Source organism: Engystomops pustulosus, chromosome 3, assembly GCF_040894005.1.
Source record: "Engystomops pustulosus chromosome 3, aEngPut4.maternal, whole genome shotgun sequence".
Classification (NCBI taxonomy): Eukaryota; Metazoa; Chordata; class Amphibia; order Anura; family Leptodactylidae; genus Engystomops; species Engystomops pustulosus.
This window is the reverse complement of record NC_092413.1, coordinates 56,723,423-56,750,687: the sequence shown is the minus strand read 5'-3', so window position 1 is coordinate 56,750,687 and position 27,265 is coordinate 56,723,423. Positions and strand designations below refer to the sequence as shown.

At 41.2% G+C, this 27,265-nt stretch overlaps 1 protein-coding gene and 2 long non-coding RNA genes across 6 annotated transcripts in view; 2 read left to right on the top strand and 1 right to left on the bottom strand.

The window, feature by feature from the left end:
* Positions 1-16,214, bottom strand: part of EPM2A (EPM2A glucan phosphatase, laforin) — a 64,947-nt gene extending 48,733 nt beyond the window's left edge. The window contains exons 1-2 of one of the 4 annotated variants that reach the window (XM_072140856.1): positions 15,858-16,214; positions 5,672-5,932 (exon numbers count right to left, since the gene is read on the bottom strand). In XM_072140856.1, the coding sequence (XP_071996957.1) occupies positions 5,672-5,927 (256 nt within the window). In that variant the 5' untranslated portion in view covers positions 5,928-5,932; positions 15,858-16,214. Of the gene's footprint in view, positions 1-5,671; positions 5,933-8,617; positions 8,683-9,890; positions 10,137-15,857 lie in introns of those variants that run through there. The other 3 variants (XM_072140855.1, XM_072140853.1, XM_072140854.1) reach the window with 3 other exon arrangements.
* Positions 16,215-16,668: 454 nt separating this feature from the next.
* Positions 16,669-24,529, top strand: LOC140121375 (uncharacterized). Its single transcript, XR_011854075.1, has 3 exons — positions 16,669-16,707; positions 24,226-24,342; positions 24,461-24,529. It is a non-coding gene; the product is annotated as an uncharacterized lncRNA (long non-coding RNA).
* An 18-nt stretch (positions 24,530-24,547) lies between these two features.
* LOC140121376 (uncharacterized) lies at positions 24,548-26,134 on the top strand. The gene is made up of 3 exons (XR_011854076.1): positions 24,548-24,768; positions 24,937-25,100; positions 26,020-26,134. It is a non-coding gene; the product is annotated as an uncharacterized lncRNA (long non-coding RNA).
* The last annotated feature ends 1,131 nt before the right edge of the window (positions 26,135-27,265 follow it).

The following is a 27,265-nucleotide window of genomic DNA, read 5'->3' as shown; positions in this document are numbered from 1 at the left end:
TTAAAACTTGTCAAAATCTGCCACAAGCTACATGCAAGTTATCAACACATTTTGGTCTTAATCGTGATCACGATAATTATCTTGATTAAGGCTTTGGCTGAAACAGGTGTATGTTACATGGGACTGCATGTCTGGTGGGGACCGAGCTGTATGTTACATAGGACTGCCTGTCTGGTGTGGGCTGAGGTGTATTTTACATAGGACTGCATATTTGGTAGGTGTTGAGGTAAATATATAGCTGTATTACTGGGGGGTGAGATGGCTGTGTATAAATGTACTACTGGGGTGAGGCTGCTGTATATAGATTTATTACTTGGGGGGGGCAGCTGTATAAAGATGTATTACTGGGGGATTGGCGGTTGTATATATGTGTATTACTGGGGGTTAGCAGCTGTATATGGATGTATTACTGGATGTGAGGCGGCTGTATATAGATGTGTTACTTGAGGGGAGGTGGATGTATATAGATGTATTACTGGGGGCTTGGCAGCTGTATATCGATGTATTACTAGGGGGTTGGTGGCTGTATGAAGATGTATTACCTTATTATCTGGGGAGGGATTTTGGCGGCTGTATATATGGTGTATTCAGAGTGGGCCCTATCTAATGGCTTACTGAAGTGGGGTGGGGGCTATCCTTTTATGGTTTACTGAGGGGGGGGGGGGCAGGCCCTTTCTAATGACTTACTGAGAGGGGGTGCCTTATCTAATAGATTACTGAGAGGTCCCGATCTAAAATAAGATATGTGCTGTGTGCATAGGGATTTGTTCATAGTATTTTTTATAGTCCGGCCCTCCAACGGTCTGGGGGACAGTGTACGGGCCCGCTATGTAAACAGTTTGGGGACCTCTGGTAATGCATAAGACCTTATTTAGTATTTGTATCATACTAAACCAGAAAACAGTAGTAATTAATTTCAAATTATAATTTTGGCAGTTTACAGTTATCATACTCTGTGGAGGCTGCATAAAATATTACAGAATGCCCCAGATATGACAGCCAAAATGGAACTATTTGGCTCACAATAAGGTAAACAAAATGGTTCCATGTTGCAGATTGTAATAAATAAATGCACAGACGTCTCATAACAATACATATTCATAAATCAGATGAGTATATTAATTGACCTACTTCTACTTGATGAAATACTTGTACATTTTCTCAGCTAATGATCACATTTTTTAGAGCCTCTGGGAACCCACAATCTAAATTATGGCTGTGGTATGATTCATGATACATACAGAGCGACTGATGCAATATGTAATACAGATAAAGAGGGGATAAACAGTATAAGAAAAGGTTTTTCAAATAGCTTCCATTTAAGTCAAAGTACATTTTTTAAAAATCATGCAAGTTGATGAATCACACTGTAAAAATGAAAACTGAAAAAGTATCTATTGAATAAACGCAAACACAATTAAACAAAAATGTCCTTCGAGTAGGTTATGTTTTTTGTGCTCATCACTATAAATCAACTTGCTGCTATTGAGCAAGAGAATAATTTTTTTCTAATAATTGTGCCAACAGTTGTTGTCTTCTCAGCAAGCTGCTTGCCTATTGCCCTGTAGCCCATCCAAGCCTTGTGTATGTCTACAATTTTGGCACTGGTGTCCTTAGATAGCTCTTTGGTCTTGCCCATGGTGGAGAGTTTGGAATGTGATCGAGTGTGTGGTAAGGTGTCTTTTATACAGGAAACAGGTTCAAATGGGTCTAACTAATACAGGTAACAAGTGCAGAGTAGGAGGAGCTTCTTAAGGAAAAACTAACACTGGGGCTGGAGTCACACACTGCGTTTTGTTTGCGTTTAACCCCTTAAGGACGCAGCCATTTTGTAGCTTAAGGCTCAGTCCCATTTTTTGGATTCTGACCTGCGTTTCTTTATATGGTTATAACTTTTGAACACTGTTACTTATCAAAACGATTCTGAGATTGTTTTTTACCCACATGTTGTACTTCATTTTAGTGGTAAATTTTGGCTGATAAGTTTTGCGTTTATTTACAAAAAAAAAGAAAATATGATGAATTTTCTGAAAAATTTGCCATTTTTGAAATTTGAAATCATTGCGTTTTCAGGCAGATAGATGTACCACCTAAATAAATTGCTGAATAACATTTCCCATATGTCTACTTTACATTTTCACCATTTTTGAAATGTCTGGATAATTTATTTTGATGTCACGTGGCTTACAAATCGAATAGCGCTTTTCCGGATTTTCAGAATTGACTATTTTGGGGATAAATACAGTTTTGAATGAAAATTTACATATTTAGCATCAAAACTCCCCATATAACCAACCCAATTTCAAATCTGCACCCCTCAAGCTATCAGAAACAGATTTTACGAAGATTGTTAACCCCTTGAGATCTTCATAGTAATTACATCAAAATGGAGGCGAAATTTAGAATAGTCAAATTGTGCCGGTTATACGTTCATTTAGCCCTAAAATTTACACATTTCCAAAAGATAAAAATACAAAACCCACCATACAATTTGTTCTGCAATTTCTCCCGAGTACAGAGACCCCCCACATGTGGCCGTGACTTGTTTTATGGGGGCACAACGAGGCGCAGAAGGGAAGGAGCACCCTGCAGCTGCCAGGATTTTACTTTCCTCATTGGCCTCTTTTGAAGGCTATAAAATTTTCGCTTTTGCGATATTAGGGCCATGTGACGGCATTTTTTTTGCGGGATGAGATGCTTTTTCCAATGTTACCATTTTGGGGTTGGTATCACCTATTGTTGAAAATTTAGGAACTTCTTTTTGAGAGCAGGAGTAGAAAAGCATCAATTCTCTACTGTTTTTTTTACTTTTTTTTTTGTGGTGTTCACCGTATAGACTAATAATCATGTTATCTTCATTCTATGGGTCGATACGATAACGGGGATACCAGACACGAATATATTTTCTTGCGTTTTACTAAATTTGTAAAATAAAACCCTATTGTGGGGAAAAATCTAACATTTTTGTATTGCCATCTTCCAAGTGGCATAACTTTGTTACGTTTTTGGCTACGGAGCTGGTTGATGGCTTGTTTTTTGCGGGACACGTTGTACTTTGCACCAGTATCATTCTAGAGTACATATGTTTTTTTGATCACTTTTTATAGCATTTTTTGTGGGATTGAATAGGTAAAAATCATAATTTTTGGAGGGTTTATAACAGTTTTCTTTTACGGCGTTCATCGTGCGGGTTCAATAATTATTTATTTTTATTCTACGGGTTGTTACGGACGCAGTGATACTATATATGTGGGGTTTGTGTTATGATTTAGACTTTTTTTTTAGTTATATGGCTCTTTATATGTTTTGGGGCTTTTGGGCATTTTTGGTGATTTATTACTTTATTTTTTTATTGAATAATATTTTTTTTACTTTTTCACTTTTTCCACCATGGAAAATGAACAAGCAATCATCTGATTGCTTGTTCATAATAATACCCTGCAATACTTATGTATTGCAGGGCATTATCAGTGTCAACCTATGCACTTGCAGACGCCATCTTACCGGCAGTTCCTGCAGGTAACACTGGGGTCCAGATCGGACCCCAGTGATACCGTAGCAATGATCGGTGCCCCCCGAAAATGATTCGGGGGGGCCGATCGTGGGGGAAAGACACCCCAGATGCATGTTAGATGGCGCGGTCGCGATGACCGCAGCATTTAACGGGTTAATCACCCGCGATCAACTCCGATCGCGGGTGTTACACTGGGGTGCCGGCTATCAGTCACAGCCGGCACCCCGTGTTTCCCGATGCCGGTTCGGCTTCAAATCTTGAGCTGAACCGGCATCGGCTCAGCGTCCGATATATCGGACGCTGAGCGCTAAGTCACTGAGCTCAGCGTCCGATATATCGGACGCTGAGCGTTAAGAGGTTAATGCATGAGTTTTCAAAAAGCTGAATAGGAGATATGCCTAATTAATTTGGTATCAACATTGCATTTACAAAGTGTTAACACAATTGTAACTCACGCATTAACAAAGCATTAACAAGCGCATGCATTACCATCGATTTAACAAAGCGTTAACACATGCGATTTGTAAGCACAATGTTGACACCAATGTAATTAACCAATGTAACTGTGAGAGTGTGAAAACGGCACGTGTGCCACCACCCTAAGGGTGAAGACACACATGGCGTTTTTAGGCCGTTTTTGGGCCGCTTTTACTAAGTGCGTTTTCAGATCGTTAAAAACGCATGCATTAAAAAACGCATCCGTTTTTAAAAAACGGATGCGTTTTTTAATGCATGCGTTTTTAACGATCTGAAAACGCACTTAGTAAAAGTGGCCCAAAAACGGCCCAAAAACGCCATGTGTGTCTTCACCCTAAGGGCGCTTTCACATGATGTGTGGCGTTTTTTTAATGCGTTTCTGACGCATTACAAAGGCTTCAGCCTTGATCACATGCTGAGGTTACATTGCATTTTAGCAGATGCAGTGGAAACGCAACATAATCTTAGAATGTGATCAAGGTTGAAGCCTTTGGAATGCGTCAAAAATGCATCCAAAAACGCGAAGGAGCTTAGTTTTGTTAGTGTTTTAAACCGCAGTATCGCGGTTTAAAACACTTTTTAAACTTTATGGCCGAAGCTGCTTCGGCGCAGGGAGGTACGCGCTCGGAGCTGACCGTGCACGCGGCTACATAGGAAGTGAAGGAGAGCCGTGCGCACGGTTGCGCGCACGGTGCGCTGGGCGCGTACCTCCCTGTGCCGAAGCAGCTTCGGCCATAAAGTTTAAAAAGTATTTTAACAAAACTAAACTCCGGCACCAGCTCACCCTGAGCTGGTGCTCAGTAGTTCCCCCTTATACCTGCCACTTCAAGTGGTAGGTTTCCTTTAAGGAACTGGGCAAAACTTAAGGAAGCATGGACACTGCTCCCAGTACTGACTGGTTCAGCCGTCCATCACCCAAGCCACAGCTGCATACAAAACTAGCTCAAGCACACACCCAAGGAAAGATCCAGAAAAGGAACTGTCAATCACAAGCAGCTCTGGGTGTGGTTTTCAACCACAGAAGCCTGATCCCATTCAGAACAATTTGCAAGTTCCGACAGACTGTTTGCACATTACCTTGAGTTACCAATCAGTCTCCAGCCTGTTTCACATTATTCTGTGATCATGGGACGAGTGCAGTGCCACGGGCTGATCACTATGCTGGGGATTGAATTATTTTGATATATGATACACAGAGTTCTTAGTTCCTCGATTTGTAGTAGGACCGAAAAAGTAGAGCAAGTGGCACATTGTAACAGCTCATCAGTAAATCCACCATATATTGCAATACAGCTATATTGCAGTATAAGGTAAGAACGATCAGACCCCCTAGGTTCAAAAAAAAAAAAACCTAGGGGGTCTGCAAATACAGTAAAAAAAAAAAAAAAAAAAAAAAAATGATAGCTCGCTATGGAAAGGGGGGAGGGGGGGAGTAGCGCTCACCCATTCCTTCTCCAGCCTGTGTATATGTAGCCTAAGACCGCAACTGATGGAATATGGCACTATTCCTAATTTGCTATTTTTCCTGTTTTTCCTTAATGCAGGAACTCAAAGGCCAAGTACTTATGCATTCTATTTTTCAGTGAGAAGTGGGAAATATTTAACATGTAAACATAAATTTTTTTTCATAAACATTACTTCATTAATGGTCACTACACCAAATAATTTTATGCTCAGCACCTTCCCAAACCAACACGCCAGCTTCTTTTTTGATAAACTTGAACCAGAATTTTTCCATGAATGGCTCTTCCAATAATACCTCTCCCACCCAAAGTGATGGTTCAATGGTGGACAGCGGACAGCGAGTGGGCTTCATTGGTACAGCAAACTGAGGGTCCCAGGCTCCCATCTCTGCCCTTGATCCAAGCACTAACAGTTCAGTGTCTGTGTGACTGAGAGTGATGACGACACCAAATCTGAACAACATCGGCTTCATGGTCACTACAAAAGATTATAGGAAAATTATAATAGGAAATTTTATGGAAAATGAGAGCGGTGGAGATTTTATATCCACTGCATACAAATTTAGGCTGCTATTTTACGGTGAATTTTACCCTTATAAAATGCGGATTTGCTAACAAATTTCCCAAAAGGTTCAACTGGGAACTTGAAAGATGTTACTAGAATTTCAACCAGGATTTTGCAGTGTGTGTGTGAGGTCATACCCTTAGGCTTTTATCATTGACGGTCAAATATCGAATATGTCTTACGTTTTATTACAAGAAGACCTGTCACCAGATTTTGACCACCCTGACTAACAATGCCTGCTGATAAAGGGTTACAATTCCTCCCCAAATCACCTAAAATAAGCTGTCAGTGGGGCACTGTACCTTAATTGCAGACATTTTTCTGATTAAATTAGCTTTTGTGACTCATGTCTGGTGTTTGTGACTCTTCTATATCTCAGGCTGGCAGTGATCCACGCCCCATTATTCTGACTGACAGCTCTGTGTCTCCTCTGCCTCCTTGCACTTAGGGACCGTCTGCTACTATTCAACTACAGACATATAAAGCTTTATGTAAAGATGGGAAATATTGTGTCAATTTTTTTACACGGTGCCTTGTGTTACATTCATGACATATGACCAGTGACATCATTGCAGGTCCTTTAGCCTTCTAAGAATAGCAAACTGTACACCAGCACCAACTGTTGGTGTACACTGTACACCAACTGTACACAGCAGTCTCCATGGCGGATGAAAAGGAGTAGAAGTGCATGGAGGCAGCTGTAACTTTATGTTGTCAGATACATGTATGAGGTTTGCTATTGCTAAGAGACTAAAGTACCAGAGATTATGTCACTCTGGAAATCCTCCGATAAAACTAGCAGACACTGACTAGGAGGTGGTGACTGCCACATGAAGCTTGGCAGTCACCGCTCGCCTATGTACTTTGCGGCAGAGTCTGCTAGTTTTAACAGAGGGTTACGAGAAAGCTAGCAGTTTACCACTGCTAAAAATGGGAGTGCCTTTTTTATAGGTGACAGGTCCATTTTAAAGGTGCTAGACATGTTATAACTTGCTGATCAGTGGGAGCAGTCACAAACTCTGGGAAAGGTTGTATTTGAGCATTGCGGCTCCATTAAATGCAGTTGAACGGTTCTAACTAGCCAAATAATGGGCTCAGCCATTGCTGATGGTCCCATATAAAAGAATCGATCAGCAACCCTTCTGTATAACCTACAACTCCATTCAAGTATAAACATTATAGTCTTGTTACTTCTATGTAGTGTAAGTGTTCAGTGGTAGAATTACCTCTGGAATAACATTGAAAAAAACAATGCACAAAGGAATAATGCAGTGGCAGGTGTCTAGTAGTCATAAATGTAGTTGTGGCAAACATTTCATTTTCATCTAGAACTTGATTCCAACCTAATTGACACAATGGAATATATACTCGTATATAAGCCAATTTTTTCAGCACAAAAAATTTATGAAAAACCTCACCTCGGCTTATAGACGAGCCAATAAAAAAAATTAACTTATATACTAAAGCTTCGGCGGCCCCAATGCTCAGCGTGGCTCCTCTTCTGTCTTCGGCAACAGCCGGCATAGACGCGGCCATGTAATCTGCCGGCCGGTGCATTCTATGACGTCTGCAGCGGCCGCGTCGTATTATTCGCCTGTCAGCAGAGCGCATGTCCGCGTCTCTGGCAGCTGTTACAGAAGACTGAAGAGGAGCCGCGAGGAAGACAGAAGAGGAGCTGCGCCGACATCGGGGAGCCGCGCTCAGAATGGCGGCTGCCAGAGGGTGAGTATATAAGTATATTTTTTTAAGTGCTGGCTGTATACTACAGGGGGCTAGCTGGGCTGGCTATATACTACAGGGGGCTAGCTGGGCTGGCTGTATACTACAGGGGGCAGGCTGGCTGGCTTATACTCGGGTCGGCTTATACTCGAGTATATACGGTAAGTAAACTGAAAGCATATATATATATATATATATATATATATATATATATATATATATATATATATTCATTCTCCATCACTTATCTTACCAAATAAACTATGGCCCACATTTACTAAAAACTTTACAAACTGCAGTTTGCCTGTGTAGTGTGCAGGGTGTGCCAGATTCAGGAATTGAGGCGCACGTTCTTCATGAATCTGACGCCCCCTGCACTGCCCCGACAGAGTAAATCAACTTCCTTTTTGGTGCACTTTTAACATGGGGCGGGCAACACATTTCTGTTGGACTTTGCAGAACGCCCATTTCAGTGCAGAAATTTGTGTCGCATGAAGAATAGTGCAGCCGCGCCACAAACCGATTGCATGCGACACATGTGGCAAGGACACTTCTTAAATACATGTGCAAGCAGTTTGCACCTTAAAGAATGTACAAAGTCAGACAGAAAACTGGCGCACGGTCCTTAGTAAATGTGCCCCTATGTACATCTAAACATGGGGACAATAATATATACCAGGATATCTAATATATATATATATATATATATATACATATATATGTACACACACATACACCAGGAAAAGTCAAACACACAGATCTGATGCAAGTCTTTCTTATATATCTAATCTCTACGGAGCATCACTGCTGGTTTTGGCTCATTATAACTATATAATGATGAAATAACTGAGAGGAATTATGGAGTGGGGATAAACTTACATGGGCAGCGTTATAAATAGAGGACTGTCCTTGTTTGTGATGCAGGGCTTCCTATTAAACAGGAAGTGGGGCACAGAGCAGTGTGTCAGTGCTGTGGCAGCCATGTTACAGGTGGCAGAGGTGCTTACAATAACAAGTACATCAGCTGCTACAATTCAGAGCTGTAGTGTAATAGGTCATATCGTCACCAACCTCATCCTTAATTGGAAGTGCAGAGCCCTCAACCTCTTCCCCCTTTAATCCCTTTACGCCGCAGCCCTTTTTTGTTTTTTCATTTCCATTTTTCACTCCCCACCCTCAAAAATCTATAACTTTTTTATTTTTCCATGTACAGACTTGTGTGGCTGCTTGTTTTCTGCGTAACAAACTGCACTTTATAGTGATGGTATGGAATATTCCATGCCGTGAACTGGGAAGCAGGAAAAAAATCCAAATGCAGTGGAAATGGTGAAAAACGCATTTGTGTCGTTTTCTTGTGGGCTTGGATTTTACGGCTTTCCCTGAGCCCCGCAAATGACAGGTCTACTTTATTCTTTGAGTAACCAAGATACCACATTTGTATAGGTTTTCTAATGTTTTCATACATTTACAACAATTAAAACGTCCTATACAAATTTTTTTTTTAATTTTGCCATCTTCTGGCGCTAATAACTTTTTCATAGAGAGCTGTGGGTGGTGTCATTTTTTGTGACTTTTGATGATGTTTTCAATGCTACCATTTTTAGGACTGTACAACCTTTTGATCACTTTTTATTGAATTATTTTATAATTTTCAAAATTGCAAAAAAAAGTGCCATTTTTAGCCATCAGGTGCTATTTTCCGGTTTTACAGTGTTTACAGGCTTTAATACAGTGAAAAAAACTTTATTATATTTTGATAGATCAGTCATTTTTGGACGTGGCAAAAACTAATGTGTTTATGATTTTTACTGTTTATTTATATGGCTTCTAAGGATAAGGGGTGATTAGAATTTTTAGGTTTTTTTAATACAATTTTTTTTTTTTTTTTAAATTTTACTATTTTTCAGACCCCCCTACAGTACTTTAACCCTAGGTTGCCTGATTGATCCTGCCATATACTATCATACTACAGTATGGCAGTAAATGGGGATTTTCCTCCTCACATTACAAGGTGCAAATCGCACATGTAACTGGAAAAACAGTCATGTAACTGCATCCCTCCAGCACTTAAGATGCATTCCCTTTTAAATACAACCCTCTTGTCCCTTGAGTCCCAATAAATGACATCACTATTCCCATTCCACCTGCATACCTAGTCCAGTCCTGCCACACACTTTTACTTTTCAACTCCATAAAGTGAACCCTCAGCACAGATATCTTCTCTGCTTCTTGATGATGGCTCAGTTGTCCTATTTTGTCCTATATTAAGTTGAATTCTTTAAGCAGAGTTATTATCCATGCTTCATTTCTATAACATTTTGGGATAATTTTACAAGTTTGAGCAAAATCTGAAGTATTGATATCAATGTAGTTATGAGTTTTACTGATTATTAAATCAAACTGATTATAAAAGATTAAAAACATTGAAAGAGAAGTCTGCAATCCTAGTTTGTGCTTGTCACAGTTATGTTGCTTGTAAACTGGGACAATGACATCATAAAGGGCCTGGTTCTGATGGCAGCTGTGATCCTCTCAAGGAACCATCAAGAAATGGATTGTGCTTCCACTAAGTCATCTAATGATTCATAGAAAGCCCACATTGGAAGTGCAACATGATGTGGCTTTAGACAATGAGAAGTAGAGGTAGAGATGACCATAGCTAGGAATGGCTACAATGCTCATAATAAAGATTGTATAAACAGCCTGCGTCTGATAACAATGGACTGTGCTATTACACCTGGAGGGTTTAGGGCCATCCTTACAAGAAGACTCTAAGGACAGCTGCATGTCAATGCCCCCTGGAGATTCTCCCGGATCTGGGGGAAAGCAAATACTGAAATTACTTGTCCTGCAAGTTTATGTGATCCCTTAAGAAGAAGATATGGAATCAAGGATGCCACCTATTGACTCTACATTGTCGGATTGGCCAAGACAGTAGTGGAGGTGGTATGGGGATGGGCAATGTGTGTGGACTGTGTGTATGTATATAAGATGATATATAGGTCAATAAGAGCACTTTCTCCCCTGCCCTCTATCTATACACTTCCTTTGTCTCTGTACCTTACCAAGTTTATCCTTTGTGTATATTTCCCTGTAGTGTACCCTTAATAAATCCCCTTTAAAGAATCATTTGATTGTGATTTAAGATACAGACGGTCCCCTACTTAAGAACACCTGACTTACAGACGACCCCTAGTTACAAACGGACCTCTGAATGTTGCCAATTTACTGTGCTTTAGCCCTGGGCTACAATAAACAGCTATTACAGTTATCAAAGGTGTCTTCAATGAAGCTTTATTGTTAATCTTGGTTCTTATGAGAATCCAACATTTTTAAAATCCAATTGTTACAGAGAACCAAAAAATTTGGCTGGGGTTACAATGATAAAGTATACAGTTCCGACTTCCATACAAATTCAACTTAAAGGGAACCCGTCACTACTATTTTCACAAATACAGGTGGTGACAAGTTCCTATAGAGCTCTAGTAACTATCTGACACCCTTATTCTAGCTAAAAATTATTCCCCTAAGATTCCCATATATTCAACTTTATAGTTTGACCTGGTAACTAAGCATTACTACAGCGAGTCCAGGTGGGCGTGGCCTCCTCGGGCTGAATCCAGCAGCTTTTCTCCATCCCTATTGCTGTATGCTGCTATAATGTCTTGTGACCAGGGTGACATCATCGCAGGTCCTATAGCTTTTGTAGCATTAGGGACTGTACACCAAGCATATATGTCATGAAATCACAGCATATTTTATCACATGAAATCACAGCAGCCTGCATGGAAAGGAGTAGAAGTACATGGAGGCTGCTGTGATTGTTTTATGTGGTCAGATATGTACATGGGGTATAGTTTTCATATTAAGTAGCTTAAGGACCTTTGATGATGTCACCCTGGTCACATAACTCTGATTTTATGGGGATCTGAGGGAAACTACTTTTAGCTACAAGCAGGGTGTCAGATAGTTACTAGAGCTCTATTGGAACCTGCCACTACGGAACCTACCACTACTTGTATTTGTGAAAATAGTGGTGACGGGTTCCCTTTAAGAACAAACCTACAGAATGTATGTAACCCGGGGACTGCCTGTATATACAAATGTGATCGTGATTTTAGTGTATGTAAATGCTTATGCAATTTATGACTCATAAAGAAAAATGTGGATTCTATTGGTAAACTAATACTGCAGCTAGTCCGCTAAGATTCAACAATGATGGGCTGTTGACTAATTCCAGAGAAAAATTCTAGATACAGTCTTGAGGTTTTTGTCGATTTATGCAACTAAATATTTAGAAATAACATATACATATATATTGGTACCCTTTTCCCATCTCCGAGGATAATATTTTAGCTTTCTTGAGGTTTTAGAATGCAATGTGAAGGCGTACTTCCTCTATGGGCGAAGTTACAGAGGCCACTTGATGAATATGACGCGTTCAAGACGTCACACGCCGATAGGAAGGGTGGCTTTTAAATAGATCTATGATTCTGTGTGTAAGCAGACCATGACTGACCTCACATGAGCAAAACGGGTAGATCATTTTCCTGAGATGCTATGTATTCCTATGCACCTTGCCATGAAATATGCTTTTATTGGAACACAATAAAGAAAGAAATTTAGAATGTTAATATCCCGAAGCACTGGTGTTTTCTCTATGATTGTTAATTTTGAGTTAATTAGAAAATTTAATAAGAAAAAAGTACTATAAATTACAAAATAATAGTTTTTTTTCCACTTTAACCCCAAATAAGAATACAAATGAAAACATTTTTTTTTTACTTTTATTATGTTTTAACTACCTCTATGTGTCCCAAAAAAATCACCACAAAAATTTTTTAAGGTACCACGCAAAAAAAAAATTATGGTCCTTAAACCACCACTTACGGAAATTCGCTAAAAATGCCCGGTCACTAGAGTTTTTTCAGGCCGGGTCACAAAGGGGTTAAGGAAAAGAAGCTTCAACTACTGCTGCTAAACATCATTCTTTATTAATCCATTTAAAAGGCACACTTTTACATTGAATTAAGAGGTCTACATCTAGATGCAGCATCTACATGAATGTAAAATCTCCTTCAAAAAGTGCATTCAATTCCCTACATCCAGCCAATGCAATTATCCTCTTTTGCCCCTAGTCGCATCCTTTTAAGTAGGGTTATCCATGCTTCATTTTTTATAACATTTTAAAGACATTTCCAAAAGTTCCAGGACGTCCGATTATATCCGGCATAGATTCATTAACCTCCAACCTCTCCGAGTACGTGGATATAATACTTCAGGAATATGTTAAAGCACTACCAACTTACCTAAGAGACTCTACCCAACTGATCCTACAACTAAGAGACTTCAAATGGAATCCGACTTTTTATCTAATTACAATGGACGTAACTTCATTGTACACCAATATCGCTCATGATCTAGGCTTACATGCGATTAGCCAAGTCCTACAAAGGGACCAAAAAATGCCTAGAGAACAAGCGGACTTCATTTTAAAAGCCATTCAGTTCATCCTCAACCATAACGTCTTCTCCTTTCAAGACTCCATCTACTTACAGAAAAGAGGTACGGCGATGGGGACGAGATTCGCCCCTAGTTACGCAAACCTCTTCATGGGCGAGTTCGAGAAAAATTTCATCACAGACAATCCAAAATACAATAAACGGATACTATGGTTTAAACGGTACATTGATGACCTATTCCTGATCTGGGCTGGCACAGAGGAAGAAGCCCGTGAATTCCTCGAATCCATCAACGCGAATCAGTGGGGTATCACCCTCACATTGAACATCTCCTCCACCCATATCGAATATCTAGATCTCCTGATTTCCACAGACCACACTGGAACTAGACTAATCACGGAAACCTACTTCAAGTCGGTCGACGTGAACAGTTTTCTGGATTTCTCGAGCTCACACCACAGGAAATGGTTAAACAATGTACCATATAGCCAGTTCAGACGGGTAAGAAAAAATTGCACAAAAAATGAAACATTCATGAAACAGTCCGGAACATTAAAGGAACGATTCTTGCAGAAGGGCTATCCCCCCCCATGATTGAGGACGCTTTCCAGAGAGCAAACATCCTTACACAGGAAGAATGCCTCGCACCATCTAAAAAAACCCCTCTACCAGACAATCATTGGAATCTTAATTTTGTTACCGCCTACTCATCTGACCACACCATCATAAAGTCAGTTCTAAAGAAACACTGGTCTATCTTACAGAAAGACCCATATTTGGCAAAAATTATTCCAAACAACCCCAAACTCACCTACAAGAGAGCTCCTACTCTCAAAACACTGCTAGCACCAACTAAGTTACGTACTACAAAGAAAGGAGGAACCCAATATCCCCAAATAACAACCATGTTCCCATCCCTAACAGGATGCTACAAATGCAACAATCCCAGATGTTTGACGTGTGATGTCTTACAACATCGAACCCAGACATTCTCATCAAACACCACGAAGGAATCCTTCAAAATCCAAACTTTTGTAAATTGCTCTTCGGACCATATAGTCTATCTTCTGGAGTGCCCCTGCTCATTACAATACGTGGGTCGCACTATTAAATCCTTCAGAGAAAGAATTAATGCACACCGGAGCAAAACAAAAGCAGGCTACCAACTGCACAGCATTTCCAGGCACTTCAAAACACATCATAACAAGGATCTTTCCCTAATCAAAGCCACCATAATAGAACAGATCCCCAAACATCATCCCAACAGATTACAGCAACTTATCAAGAGAGAAAATTATTGGATCTACAAACTTAACACCATGAACCCTTATGGTCTCAATGAAAGCATTGAAAAAATCTAATGACCCTACTAAAGTATTCCCCCCCCCCATATAGACCCCCACTCCTCTAATTATCCACAAGTTCCTTCTTTCATCATCACAGGATTCACACTGTTCAGCATCATATTGCTCCTTCTCTTGTACCAAAGATTCCATCCCTCCTCAAACTTCTCCACTTCTAGATCAACCTTCTGGCCACCAATTATCAGAAAAACATATTGCTACCCACTCGCAATACTAGCGCACACACTTACCAGACATCCACACTCCACATTTCATTTTGAGTCTCCGAATCCTCCGATAACGGTGGCTGCGCATGCGCACACAGCACACCTTTCATCCACCCACAGAGCGCAAGCGCTCACTCCGCCCCGGCCCTATTTAAATCCCCAGCCAACAGCAACGACGATCACTCATCTCGCTGCTGCTGACCGAACCGGACCACACAACCATGTGAGTACGCTGCTAAGACAAACAGCTAAGCAACCCAGGGCCGCTTCCACTGCCATCCTAATGTCGTTTCCACTGACATCCCCACAGCAACGCAGGTAACAGACCAACCCGATACCTGATAACCGGCCGACGTCCCAGCTCAGTGCAGTAAAGGTTAGATATTATACAACCCTCCTTGTCTTACAACCATAACACTCATTCCTCTGTTTATTAATACACCTCACTCTTGATTTTAGTATCCACAAAACAGTACTGGTTTCCAAAAAAGATTTATTCATTCGATTTCTGACATACAGAAAAGTCACCTATGAGCTTTATGAGTTGTATCAATAGATGTTTTTTCTCTGTTATAACAATGAATCTAAACTTTTGTTATACCTCTTGACACTGGTTTTATAATAACGATTGTTTCTATCTATTATTATATCTTTTAACTATGTACACTCGGTAGTACTCTTACTTTATTTTATGTATTTTTATCGACTATAGACAATATATGTCATCTTTTATGATATTATAAATTGTACCCCTGTGTAAATTCCCCGTGAACACCCAAAATCTGATGATACACCATTACAACCTACAGAACCTCGTGGACCTAAAGAAGGGGTTAATCCACCCCGAAACGCGTTGTCCAATCTTTTACTGATGAATTCTTAAACTTACTATTTTTATGTGAAATAAATGTCTTTTCATTCAACGAACAACTTTCACTTTGCATATAAAGCTTCGTCGATATACGAAATTGTGAATAGCAGCGCGACCATCCACTACACAAATCTAGCAACATCTGAAGCATTGATGCCAATGTGCCTATGAGGCATGATTAATAAAGATTAAAAAACATTGAGGACATATCTGTACCCAAGGTTTCTGTTTAATTCTTTATACTGGTAGGCAGTTGGCTTCTTCTTAGGGGCTTGCATGTGCCATCTGTGTAAAAAGCTGGGCAATAGAGAAAATGGCTGACCCCAGGAGAAAATGTGAGAGCACAAAATGGAATGCTGTACATGTCACAGTTATATTCCTTGGAAACTGGGACCATGACATCACAAGGGGCCTGATCCTGCTGTCATCTTTGACAGTCTCACTTCTCATTCAAGTTTTTGAGTTTAGTTCTTCATGAAAGCAACAGGAGATGGTGTGTGCTACCCCTGTCAACGGAGGGTACATGGAGACCCCATAGGGGTAATGGGTCATGTCAGAAAATGAAGTCAGATGAACATTTAAAGCTTACGGCAGCAAATACACAATAGTCACATTGGGGCAAATTTACTTACCCGGTCCATTCGCGTTCCAGCGGCGGCTTCTCCGCTCTGGATTCGGGTCCGGCCGGGATTTAATAAGGTAGTTCTTCCGCCGTCCACCAGGTGGCGCTGCTGCGCTGAAAGTAAACTCATCGCGCCGGAATGCACCGAGCTGGACCAGGTGAAGGTAAGCGGTCCTTATGCGACACATTTTCGGTTTTTAAATGCGGCGGTTTTTCCGAATACGTCGGGTTTTCGTTCGGCCACGCCCCCCGATTTCCGTCGCGCGCATGCCAGCGCCGATGCGCCACAATCCGATCGCGTGCGCCAAAATCCCGGGGCAATTTAAGTACAAGCGGCGCAAAACGGAAATATTCGGGTAACACGTCGGGAAAACGCGAATCGGGCCCTTAATAAATGACCCCCATTATGTTCACTGCATGTGCCAAGATGATCATCAGTTTGAGGTGAGTGTCCCTGTGCCCTATGAAATTCCCTTTAGAACTACATTAAAATATGTTTATGGAGCATACTTCCAAGAGGACATGTCACAATCTAAATATCCCCCTCCCCATTCCCTAATCAATGCAAGGTAGCATCAGTCTAAGATGGATGCTTCTAGTGCTCAATACCAAGCAACAAATACATGAGTGAAACTCGGTCCTCATACAATTCATGACTACGTAGTTAAAAATACAACTCATTTTATTGAAGAATAAACTAAAAAGACCATTACAACATTACAATACAATATAATATAGAGTAAATCGTTCCCAGCAGTCCATCTAATGCCTTTGCACATCACAAAAACATGTAATCATACACTTTCGTTGGGCATCATCCATCATATGTGCAAACTGCTATAGTTTCATGATAAAGTGCCAGTGCCAATTTAGATCTATAGCAGCTTGACATACAGTCTCATAAAGTGCAAGTGCAAACAAATTGCCCATAGAATTACAACAAAATATAGAGCAAGTTAGGTATTCAATCCCCAAAAAGACTCCAAAGCAAATTATTAGTACTAAATTAACTTACCCATGGTATGTGTTTAAAGTGGGTGCAGGTGAAAATACCCCGACGTGCGTTTCACGTGTCCCCGCTTCCTTAGGGGGACCTGTGTTGATATGTGCATGGCCATGTCTTTTTTATAACCTTATAACCCGGCCGGATCTGGACACAAGATAGAGGCCACGACCGCGTCAATGCGGGGATGGCATCCATCGCGTCACATGACCCAGGCCGGGAGCTGACGCCACATCACTCCTCCCAGCTGTTCCGCCGATTCGCCCCCCCCCCCAAAACTAGCAGGAGATCGCAATCGCGAGCCTGGGAACTAGTTACCCAGGACTCCCGATGCGTCCCTGCCAAACGAGAGGGACAGATATCCAAAAAGAGCAGTGCCCACACTATATAAAAATGTACATAGAAATGGGGAAGAAAAGGGGAGATAGTAGAAGAGGAGGAAGGAAAAAATATGGAATCAGGAGGGCATGAGGATACAGAAATTGTATTGAACATGCAAAAATAAAGAGCGTTTATGGGCATTCCTCCTCTTCCCTACGACACGCTAAGGTTATAAAAAAAGACATGTCCATGCACATATCAACACAGGCCCCCTGAGGAAGCGGGGACACGTGAAACGCGCGTCGGGTATTTGCACCTGCACTCACTTTGAACATCTACCATCGGTAAGTTAATTCAGTACTAATAATAATTTGTTTTGGAGACTTTTTGGGGATTGAATACCTTGCTCTATATTTTGTTGTAATTCTATGGGCAATTTGTTTGCATTTGCACTTTATGATACTGTGGGGGTCATTTACTAAGGGCCGATTCGCGTTTTTGCAACGTGTTACCCGAATATTTCCAATTTGCGTCGATTTTCCCTGTATTGCCCCGGTATTTCGGCACATGCGATCGGATTGTGGCGCATCGGCGCCGGCATGCACACGACGGAAATCGGGGGCATGGCTGTAAAAAAAAAAGGACGGATTTGAAAAAAACGCCGCATTTAAAAAAATTTTAAAAAAGTGTCGCTGGACTCATGCTTACCTTCACCCACGATGGCTCAGTGAAGTTCAGTGCATTCCGATGGTCTTCAGCGCAGCAGCGACACCTGGTGGATGTCGGAGGAACTGCCTTAGTGAATCCCGGCCGCACCCGAATCCACCGCAGAGAATGCGCCGCTGGATCGCGAACGGACCAAGTAAGTAAATCTGCCCCTGTATGTCAAGCTGCTATAGATCTACAGTGGCACTGGCACTTTATCATGAAACTATGGCAGTTTACACATATGTTGATGCCCAATGAAAGTGTATGATTACATGTTTTTGTGATGTGCAGAGGCATTAGATGGACTGCCGTCAATTTACTCTATATTATATTGTATTGTAATGTTGTAATGGTCTTTTTAGCTTATTCTTCAATAAAATGAATTGTATTTTTAACTATGTACTCATTAATTGTATGAGGACCGGGTTTCACTCATGTATTTGTTGCTTGGTATTGAGTTGCTAATGGAGTGGGTTCAATTAAGATGTTTTTATTTAAAACATATGTTGTTTTCTTGTTTTGTGCTTATTATTTTGTTTGATGCTTCTAGTGCTAAAGTCTTCATTAATCCAATTAAAAGTTCCACTTTACTATATCTAGTGGAAACATCTACTTGGATATAAGACCTCCTTATTAAAGTGCATTTAGCTTCCTACATCCGACCAATTGTGCCATTTTCCTGTTTTCACCCCAAGTTGAATCCTTTTAAGTAGGCTTATCCATGCTACATTTTTATATCATTTTAGGGAAATTCCACAACATTTTAGCAACATCTGAAGCATTGATGTGAATGTAGTTATGAGTTCTGCAAACTGATAAATATTAAAAAAACATTAAAAGAGATGTATTCTCCCATGGTTTGTGCTTAATCTTTTTACTTGGCAGGCAGTTGCCTTCTTCTTTACCATGTGTCATCTGTGTATAAGATGATTGAAATGGTGATTCAAAATGGCTCTTCCCTGGGGAAAAGAAAAATCTAAATGGATGCCCCGTAAAAAAAGTGAGATTAATTAGCATAAAACGGAACACCTGCATTCACATTACCGTATGGGGGATGTACATACGTCCCCCATAGACGGCAATGGCCACATTGAGCGATACGGTGCAGCACATATGCTTTCTTTCCCCGTGCTACAGCCCACACTCTATGCATTTCTATGGAGAGAGGAGGGGCCATTGCCGTGTGGGCATATGTTCATGTGCACGCAGCCTTAAGCTGTTTGGAAACTGGGACAATGACATCATAAAGGGCCTGGTTCTGCTGGCAGCTGTGATTGTCTCAGTGCTCATTCGAGGTTTAGAGCTTTTCAAGGAGGCACCAGGTGATGGTTTTTACTAACTTGTCATCTGAAGGGTTCATGGGAATCCCAGGAGGTGTAATGGGTAATGTCAATAAAGGTAGTCCGAGTCAGATTTAAAGCTTATAGCAGCGCATAATGCTAAAAGCGCAAAAGTCACATCTTGTTCATTGAATGTGACAAGATGACCATCAGATTGAGGTGAGTCACCCCTTCCCTCTACCCCATCCCCTTTAGAACTACATAAAATATGTTTCTATGACGGCCCATCTGGAGGATTACCCCTTGACCTCTGCAGGGACAGGAAGAGAGGGGGTCCCTGTATTATAAACATCCCCTTCTCCTATACCAGGGGTCCCCAAACTTTTTACATAGGGGGCCGTTCATTGTCCCTCTCAGACCGTTGGAGGGCCGGATAAATTACTAGACTGTCCCTCATAATTAATTATTACCTATGCCCTCCCCCCACCATTAATTATTTCCTATGCTGCCCCTCCACCATTAGTTATTTTATATGTCCCCCCCCCAGCATTAGTTATTTTATATGTCCCCCCCCCCAGCATTAGTTATTTTATACAGCCCCCCACCATTAGTTATTTTATATACCCCCCTCCACCATTAGTTATTTTATATACCCCCCTCCACCATTAGTTATTTTATATACCCCCCCCACCATTAGTTATTTTATATGTCCCCACCCCCCGCACCATTATTTATTTTATATACCCCCCCACCATCAGTTATTTTATATGTCCCCCCCCCCGGCACCGTTAGTTATTTTATATGCCCCCCACCATTAGTTATTTTATATGATGCGCCCATAATGAATTATTTCATATATTAGGGCCCCCCGCTGGCACAATGTTTAAAAAAAATGTAAAAACCCTGTACTTACCTCTGGCTCCCGCGTCTTCTTTCTTCTTGCGGCTGCCGGACAGGAAAAGGTGCACGGCCGCGTGATGACGTCATCACGCGGCCGCGCATGCAGGTTCAAAGAGCGATGTGCGCCGGGGTGGTTTTCCGGCCACATCGCTCCACCTGCAATAATAGTGCTCGAGCGGACGTTTTCCGGCCGCATCGAGCACTATACTGTGACGGGCAGGAGCTTCCTGTCCGGATGGACGGAAGCCCCTGCCCGACTGCCGGGGGCCGCATAGAAACGGTCCGCGAGCCGCATGTGGCCCGCGGGCCGTAGTTTGGGGACCCCTGTCCTATACTATAGTTCTTCTCACTCCTAGGAGAAAGACAAGAAAGAGGAAATGAAGAATGATAAGTCCAAATCCAAGACTCCTCAATCCCGTAAATACATTAATATTTGTTTTAACAAGCTTCTTCTAAGAAACCAGTGTGCAAGGACTGTGTGGATAGCATCATGCGCGAGGAAAAAAATGTCTCTCATAGATTAACTAAGATCTATGTTTCAGTCCGAAGTAAAAAACACAGTTTAATCCCTCTTTTCAGAAGGGCCTCCTCCTAAAAAATTCAAAAGTAGACGAACAGGTCAAGAAGACCAACCTCCCTTTCAAGGACACGACTCAACTTAAGGACCCACTGGGCCGAAAATCAGACAGCGTCTTAAAAAAGACACAGCAGTCAGCGATGTTAAACCTGAAAGGAAACGTCGCCAGAACTATGGCCTGCTGGCTAAACGGTTAGAAAACCAAATCATTAGTGGAGCCTCAAAAGAAAAACTTCTGGAGAGTCTTCCGCTTCCAAAGTCGGCCACCACCATTCTCGCTGATGCCTTGGGTGAATGCATCAGGTTCTCAGCTAAGGAAGGAGCCCTTTCTAATGTAGCCCATAGAGCACAATGGTCAGGGGTTCGAAGTCAAACCTATGTGGTATATTATTCATGGGTGAATTCCTATTTGGTCTAGAGATGGACACTATGTTGGAGAAAGCGGTGGACAAAAAGAAGGGGTTCACAGAACCAAAATCCCAGAGGAAACATTCATTTCGTGATTCTCAAGACCAATTTCCATTTTTCAGTGGTAAAGGCAAACAAGCCAGGTGGAGGTACCCCAAAGGGTTAGAGGTAGGGGATACACTACCTCCCAAAGTAACCAGCTCAACCCTGCCAGAAAACAATGATGCCTGAAGACTTGCTATTTTCTCCTCCCAGTGGAACCAAAACATAAAGAATTTATGGATCTTAGGGGTAGCGCCAGAAGGTTACAAGATCGAACTGAACTCTCTGCCTCCTCAAACATTTGTGACAGCAAAAGTCTCTTCTCCGCAGCTCCATCATCTCATGTGGGAAGAAGTACAATCTCTTCTAAACAAGAATGTAATATCTCCTGTACCATCCCATCAAATGAGGAAGAGGTTCTACTCTCCCCTCTTTGTAATCCAGAAGCCAAACGGATCCTACAGGATGATTTTAAACCTAAAAAACTTGAAGACACATCAAATACAAAAAATTCAAGATGGAGTCCCTAAAGTCTACAACACCTTTAATTCTGAAAAATGCAGCCCTCTGCACCATATACCTGAAAGACGCGTACTACCACGTCCCAATCCACCACATCTCTCAAAAATACCTGAGATTCGCAGTCTTATCTCTAGAAAATCGAATGATGCACTATCAATTCAGAGCTATACCACTCAGGATCTCCTCAGCGCCCAGGCTATTCATGGCAGAGGTAGTAGCTACTCTAAGACTGAAGGATATTCTACTAATCCCTTATTTGGACAACCTCCTTTTAATATCCAGCTCAGAGGAAAATCTGATATCCCAGAGGGACACAACCATAGCAGTCCTAGAACATCTGGTTGGATAATAAATTACAAAAAAATCAAACATTCAAACCAGTACCAAATTAAAATTCCTGAGTATTCTAATGGACTCAGTGCATCAATGCTCACTCCTCCCAGAAAAGAAAGCTCTAAATCTTATGTCCCAGGTAATGAGTTTCCAAATCAAACAAAATTGTTCAGTCAGAGAAGCAATGAAACTTCTAGGACTTCTCACAGCCTGCATAGCCTGTGTTCCTTGGTCCCAGAACCACACATAGTAGATCTACAGAACTGGATCCTTATGTCTTGGAACAGAGATCTAAACCAGCCTGAGAAGGAAAATAAAGATCCCCCCTAAATGTGAAGAATTCTCTGAACAGGTGGAGAATCTAGCCAAAGGCTTAAAATGAAACAATTGTCCAATAACAAGATCTTGACAGATGCAAGCAAGACAGATTGGGGAGCAAAACTACCAGGGAAGCTGGTCCAAGGCCAATGTTCACAAGCAGACATATCCTCAAACTACAAGGAGTTAAAGGAAGTCCGGGGAAACCCTAAAGATATGCTCAAACCAATTACAGGGCCAAAACCTCAAAATATTATCAGACAACACCACAGTGGCCTATCTCAGACGTCAAAAGGGCACATGCTCTCCAACTCTTCTTAATCTCTCAAAAAAGATCTTCTCATGGGCAGAAGAAAACATTCTCTCCCTGACTGCAATCCATCTAAAGGGGTCAGAGAATAGGGAAGCGGACTTCCTAAGCAGGCACGCTCTGGACCCTCACAAGTGGTGCTTGAACAAGGAGGTGTTCTTTCAACTAACCCAAAGATGGGGAACCCCTCTTATAGACCTGTTCGCCAGAAAACAGAAAAGTGGACCATTACTTTTTTCTAGATGCCTTCAGTCACAGTTGGCATGTAAAGCTAGCTTACGCCTTCCCTCCATTTCCATTGCTCTCAAGGACAGTACAAAAAAAATTAGACAAGAAAATCTCAGGATTATTCTAATAGTGCCGCTCTGGCCGAAAAGAGCTGGTTTCTGGCATTGAGGAACATAGCGTTGGAAGAGCCAATTCTTCTCCATCGGAGGAGGGATCTCCTGTATCAAGGCGCTGTACAGTATATCATCCCAGCCCAGAAACATTCCAGCTATCGGATTGGATCCTGAGAAACAGATGTTAAGAGCTAAAGGTCTCTCAAATAAAGTCATTACTACGTTACAGGCAAGTAGGAAACCAGTCAAAAAAGATTTGCTTCTTTTTGCAATCCTGAAATTCCTAATCTATCTTCCAACATTCAGCAGAGACACCTGCTTCTACTGCCTTTATTAATCCAATTTGAAGTCACACTTTTTAATTGGGATGAAAGGACATTGGCAGAATTGGTTAGATGTATGGAACTAAATACACTTCCTGAAGGAAGTCTTACATCCAGGTAAATGCTTCCCTAGCGGTAAACCTTTTATTACAAAACAAGACTGGTGTTTAGCAGCAAAGGCAAGCAGCTCAGGCTGAAGCTACTAAGCCATGAGAAGGCTGTGTGTGTGGGGGTAGGGATGTCTAGATGATGACTGGTCCTGCTGGTATCATGTTCCAAAACATATTTGTATGTAGTACTAAGGGGGTGGGGTAGGGGACACTCACCTCAATGGGGATGTCATCTTCTCACCTGCAATGAACATATGATTTTTGCCTTATATTCTGCTATGAGCTTTAAATCTGCCTCAAAAGGGATAGCGCAAACCACCTCCTAATTCTACCAAGAAGAGCTTGAACGAGCAGTGAGACTATCACAGTTGCCAGCAGAACCAGGCACCTTATGATGTCACTGTCGCAGTTTCCAAACAGCTTAATTGTGACATGGGCTTCCGATTTATGCTAATTATCCTTACAGGTTCCTCTGGGGGCAGCCATTTTGAATTTTGTTCTTCAAGGAACAGCCAGTTTGAATCACCATTCCCAAGCTTCTAAGACACACAGGTGGAACATGCAAGCCCCTAAGACCTACCAGGTAAAAATATTAAACAAACACCAGGGATGTAGACATCTCTTAATGTTCTGATTTTCAGGGTACAAGGTTTATATACACTTTTGTTTAACTTCTGAAACTTTACCGTTTACCTTCTCAGCTCTGTCATAACACACCATCAGATCTGATGTGCCTCCCATCCCCTCCCCGGATAAAGAACTTATCTGCTCTGCTCACAATGTGTAGCTCTGCTCACAATGTGATGTGTTGTTTGCCAGCAGGAAGTGAGTGTGTGTGAGCTCATCCTGGAATGCAGAGGGGAGGGGCCACTGCAGGGAGGAGAGAAGAGATCAGCTCCACAGTGTCAGACAAAATATCTGCCAACCCTAAAGTCAGAAGATACAGGGTCGGAGATCAGTGGCAACTGAAATTGTGTACACCAGAACTAAAAGAGACAGGTTGGAATAGGTAAAATAATTATAAGTCCTGTTACAAGAATGTTGTACTTTTATTGTACTATTAGAATTAAATACCCATTTTTTTTTTATACACAATCTTTTGCTTTTCCGGATTGTTTTTATAGCATACCAGTTGTGCTCTATTTTTCCCGTTTCTATTTCACAAAATTGTTTACAGGCATCATTTATTGATATCCGGTGTATTTGAGCCTTGGGAGGTGCTTCCTACATCCGAGAAGCTGGTGTCTTTGGATCCATCAGAAACCATCTAAACACTGGATTGGAACAATCAACTGAACCCCAGGTTGGGCCTCACAAGCAAAACCACCAAGAAATAATCAGGTGAGTATGTAGTGTATGACCTAAAAGACAACCCTTCCAGACTATATCACCCGAGGCGCCATCTTCTGTTTTTTCTTCTTTTATCCTAGGTTGGAATTATATGTGAAATGCAGTATTTGTGTTAATAACAGTGAATTAGAAAATGTGTTATTTTGTTATTCTGAGTATATTTTAGAAACTTGTCTTCGTGGAAATATCCCTTTAAAAGGATTTAACTCAGGGCAAAAACAGGACAATGGCACAATTGGTTGGATGTAGGCAACTAAATGCACTTTATGAAGGAGGCCTTCCCCTAGATGTAGACATTTCATTCCAATGAAAAAGTGTGACTTGGTACACTTTGTGTACATTGGATTAATAAAATCTGGTGTTTGGCAGCAGAAGCAAGCTTCTCAGGCCGATACTACTTTGCATTCAGAAAACTCGTCCTGAGGATGTCTATATTATGGCTTGTCCTGTTGGTAATCTGCTACAAAAACAAATTTGCATGTGTACTACATACAAATTTGTTTTTGTAGCAGATTACCAAAAGGATAAGTCATAATGTAAGGGAATGGGGAAGGGGAAAGGGGGCAATCTCTATATGACAGTCATCTTGTCCCATGCAATGAACATGCTATGACCTTTGTGTTTTCAGCATTTTGGGTCTCCTGTAAGATTTAAATCTTCCTCAGACTACCTTTCTTGACATGATACATCACCCCTCCTGGGGTTTCCATGAGCCCTCAGATGACAGAGGCAGCATAAACCATCTCTTTAATAAGCAGTGGGGCAGTCACAACTGTCAGCAGAACAGGCACTTTATGATGTCATTGTCCCAGTTTCCAAGCAGTTTAACTGTAAACGTGCAAAAGTTTTAATGTATGCAAATTAGCCTCAGTTTCTTCTGGGCGCAGCCATTTTAATTTTTTGTCTGCAGGCAGCTATTTTGAATCACCATTGCCAAACCTCTCATGACACACAAATGGCACTTGAAAGCCTCAAAAAAGAAGACATCTGCCTACCATGTAACAAGGTTAAGGACAAAACAAGGGTGCAGAGTTTGAATGAGAATTGAGACTATCACAGCTGCCAGTAGAACCATTCCCTTATTATTCATTCAAGCATTTTAAGCTTTATTAATAAGTTTGCATAACTCATACCTACATTATCATCAATGCTTCCGATGTTGTTAAAAACTTGTGGAATTGTCCTAAAATGTTATATAAATGGAGCATGTATAATCCTACGTAAAATGATTCAATTAGGGCAAAAGAGGACAATGGCAGAATTTGTTGCATGCAGAGAACCAAACTTAATAAAGGTGGTCTTACATCCTGGTAGATGCTTTCCCAAACGCAGATCTTTCATTCCAATGAAAAAGTACTGTATATACCCGTGTACAATTCAAGTTTTCAGCACAAATAATGTGCTGAGAAAAAACAACTCTGCTTATACACGAATATCTAAAAAACAAAAAAAAAACCTTGCATACTTATCCACCAGTGTTCCCCGGGGCTCTCTATACGTTCTGCCCGTGTACACACCAGGACATCATCATTGGCTGTGTAATAGAGTGTACTGGGTAGAGCGCAAGGACGTGAGGGAACCAAAAAGATTTTAGAATTCATCACTGGCTTCATAGGAATCTGCAGCATAGAACAGGATGACACCAAATTCAGCACATATCGCTTTATGCTCTTGGTCTATTGATGTGGCCTTTAACCCCTTTCTGAAGGACTTGCCGCATTGTGACGTAGTACGACGTCCAGCTTCTGGCACCGACTGCCTAACGGCACAGGTGCCAGAAGCTGCGTATGTTGGCTGTATATTATGGCCTACACTGGTCACTAACAGCCACGATCTGAGATTTTTGTGTATAAAGACAAATCATGCTACAATAGGACTCATATTAAAGTAAGGCCAAGACCACTTTATACATAGTTTGATAACACTAATGTCGAATATGGATACTTTGTGTTATTCTGATTTTAATACGGAAGTTTTATGCAATAATAAATTGCCAGATCTCATTATACAATCTTATAGCTTTGTGTCAGCTAGATTTGTTCTAAAGCACAGTATGTAGAAGAGTGTATCTATGTGTGAGTGCCAACCTCCATCTACAACCAATGGAGACTCATTGTTGAACAGCAATACCTAAATTCTTGAAAAATAGATGCATT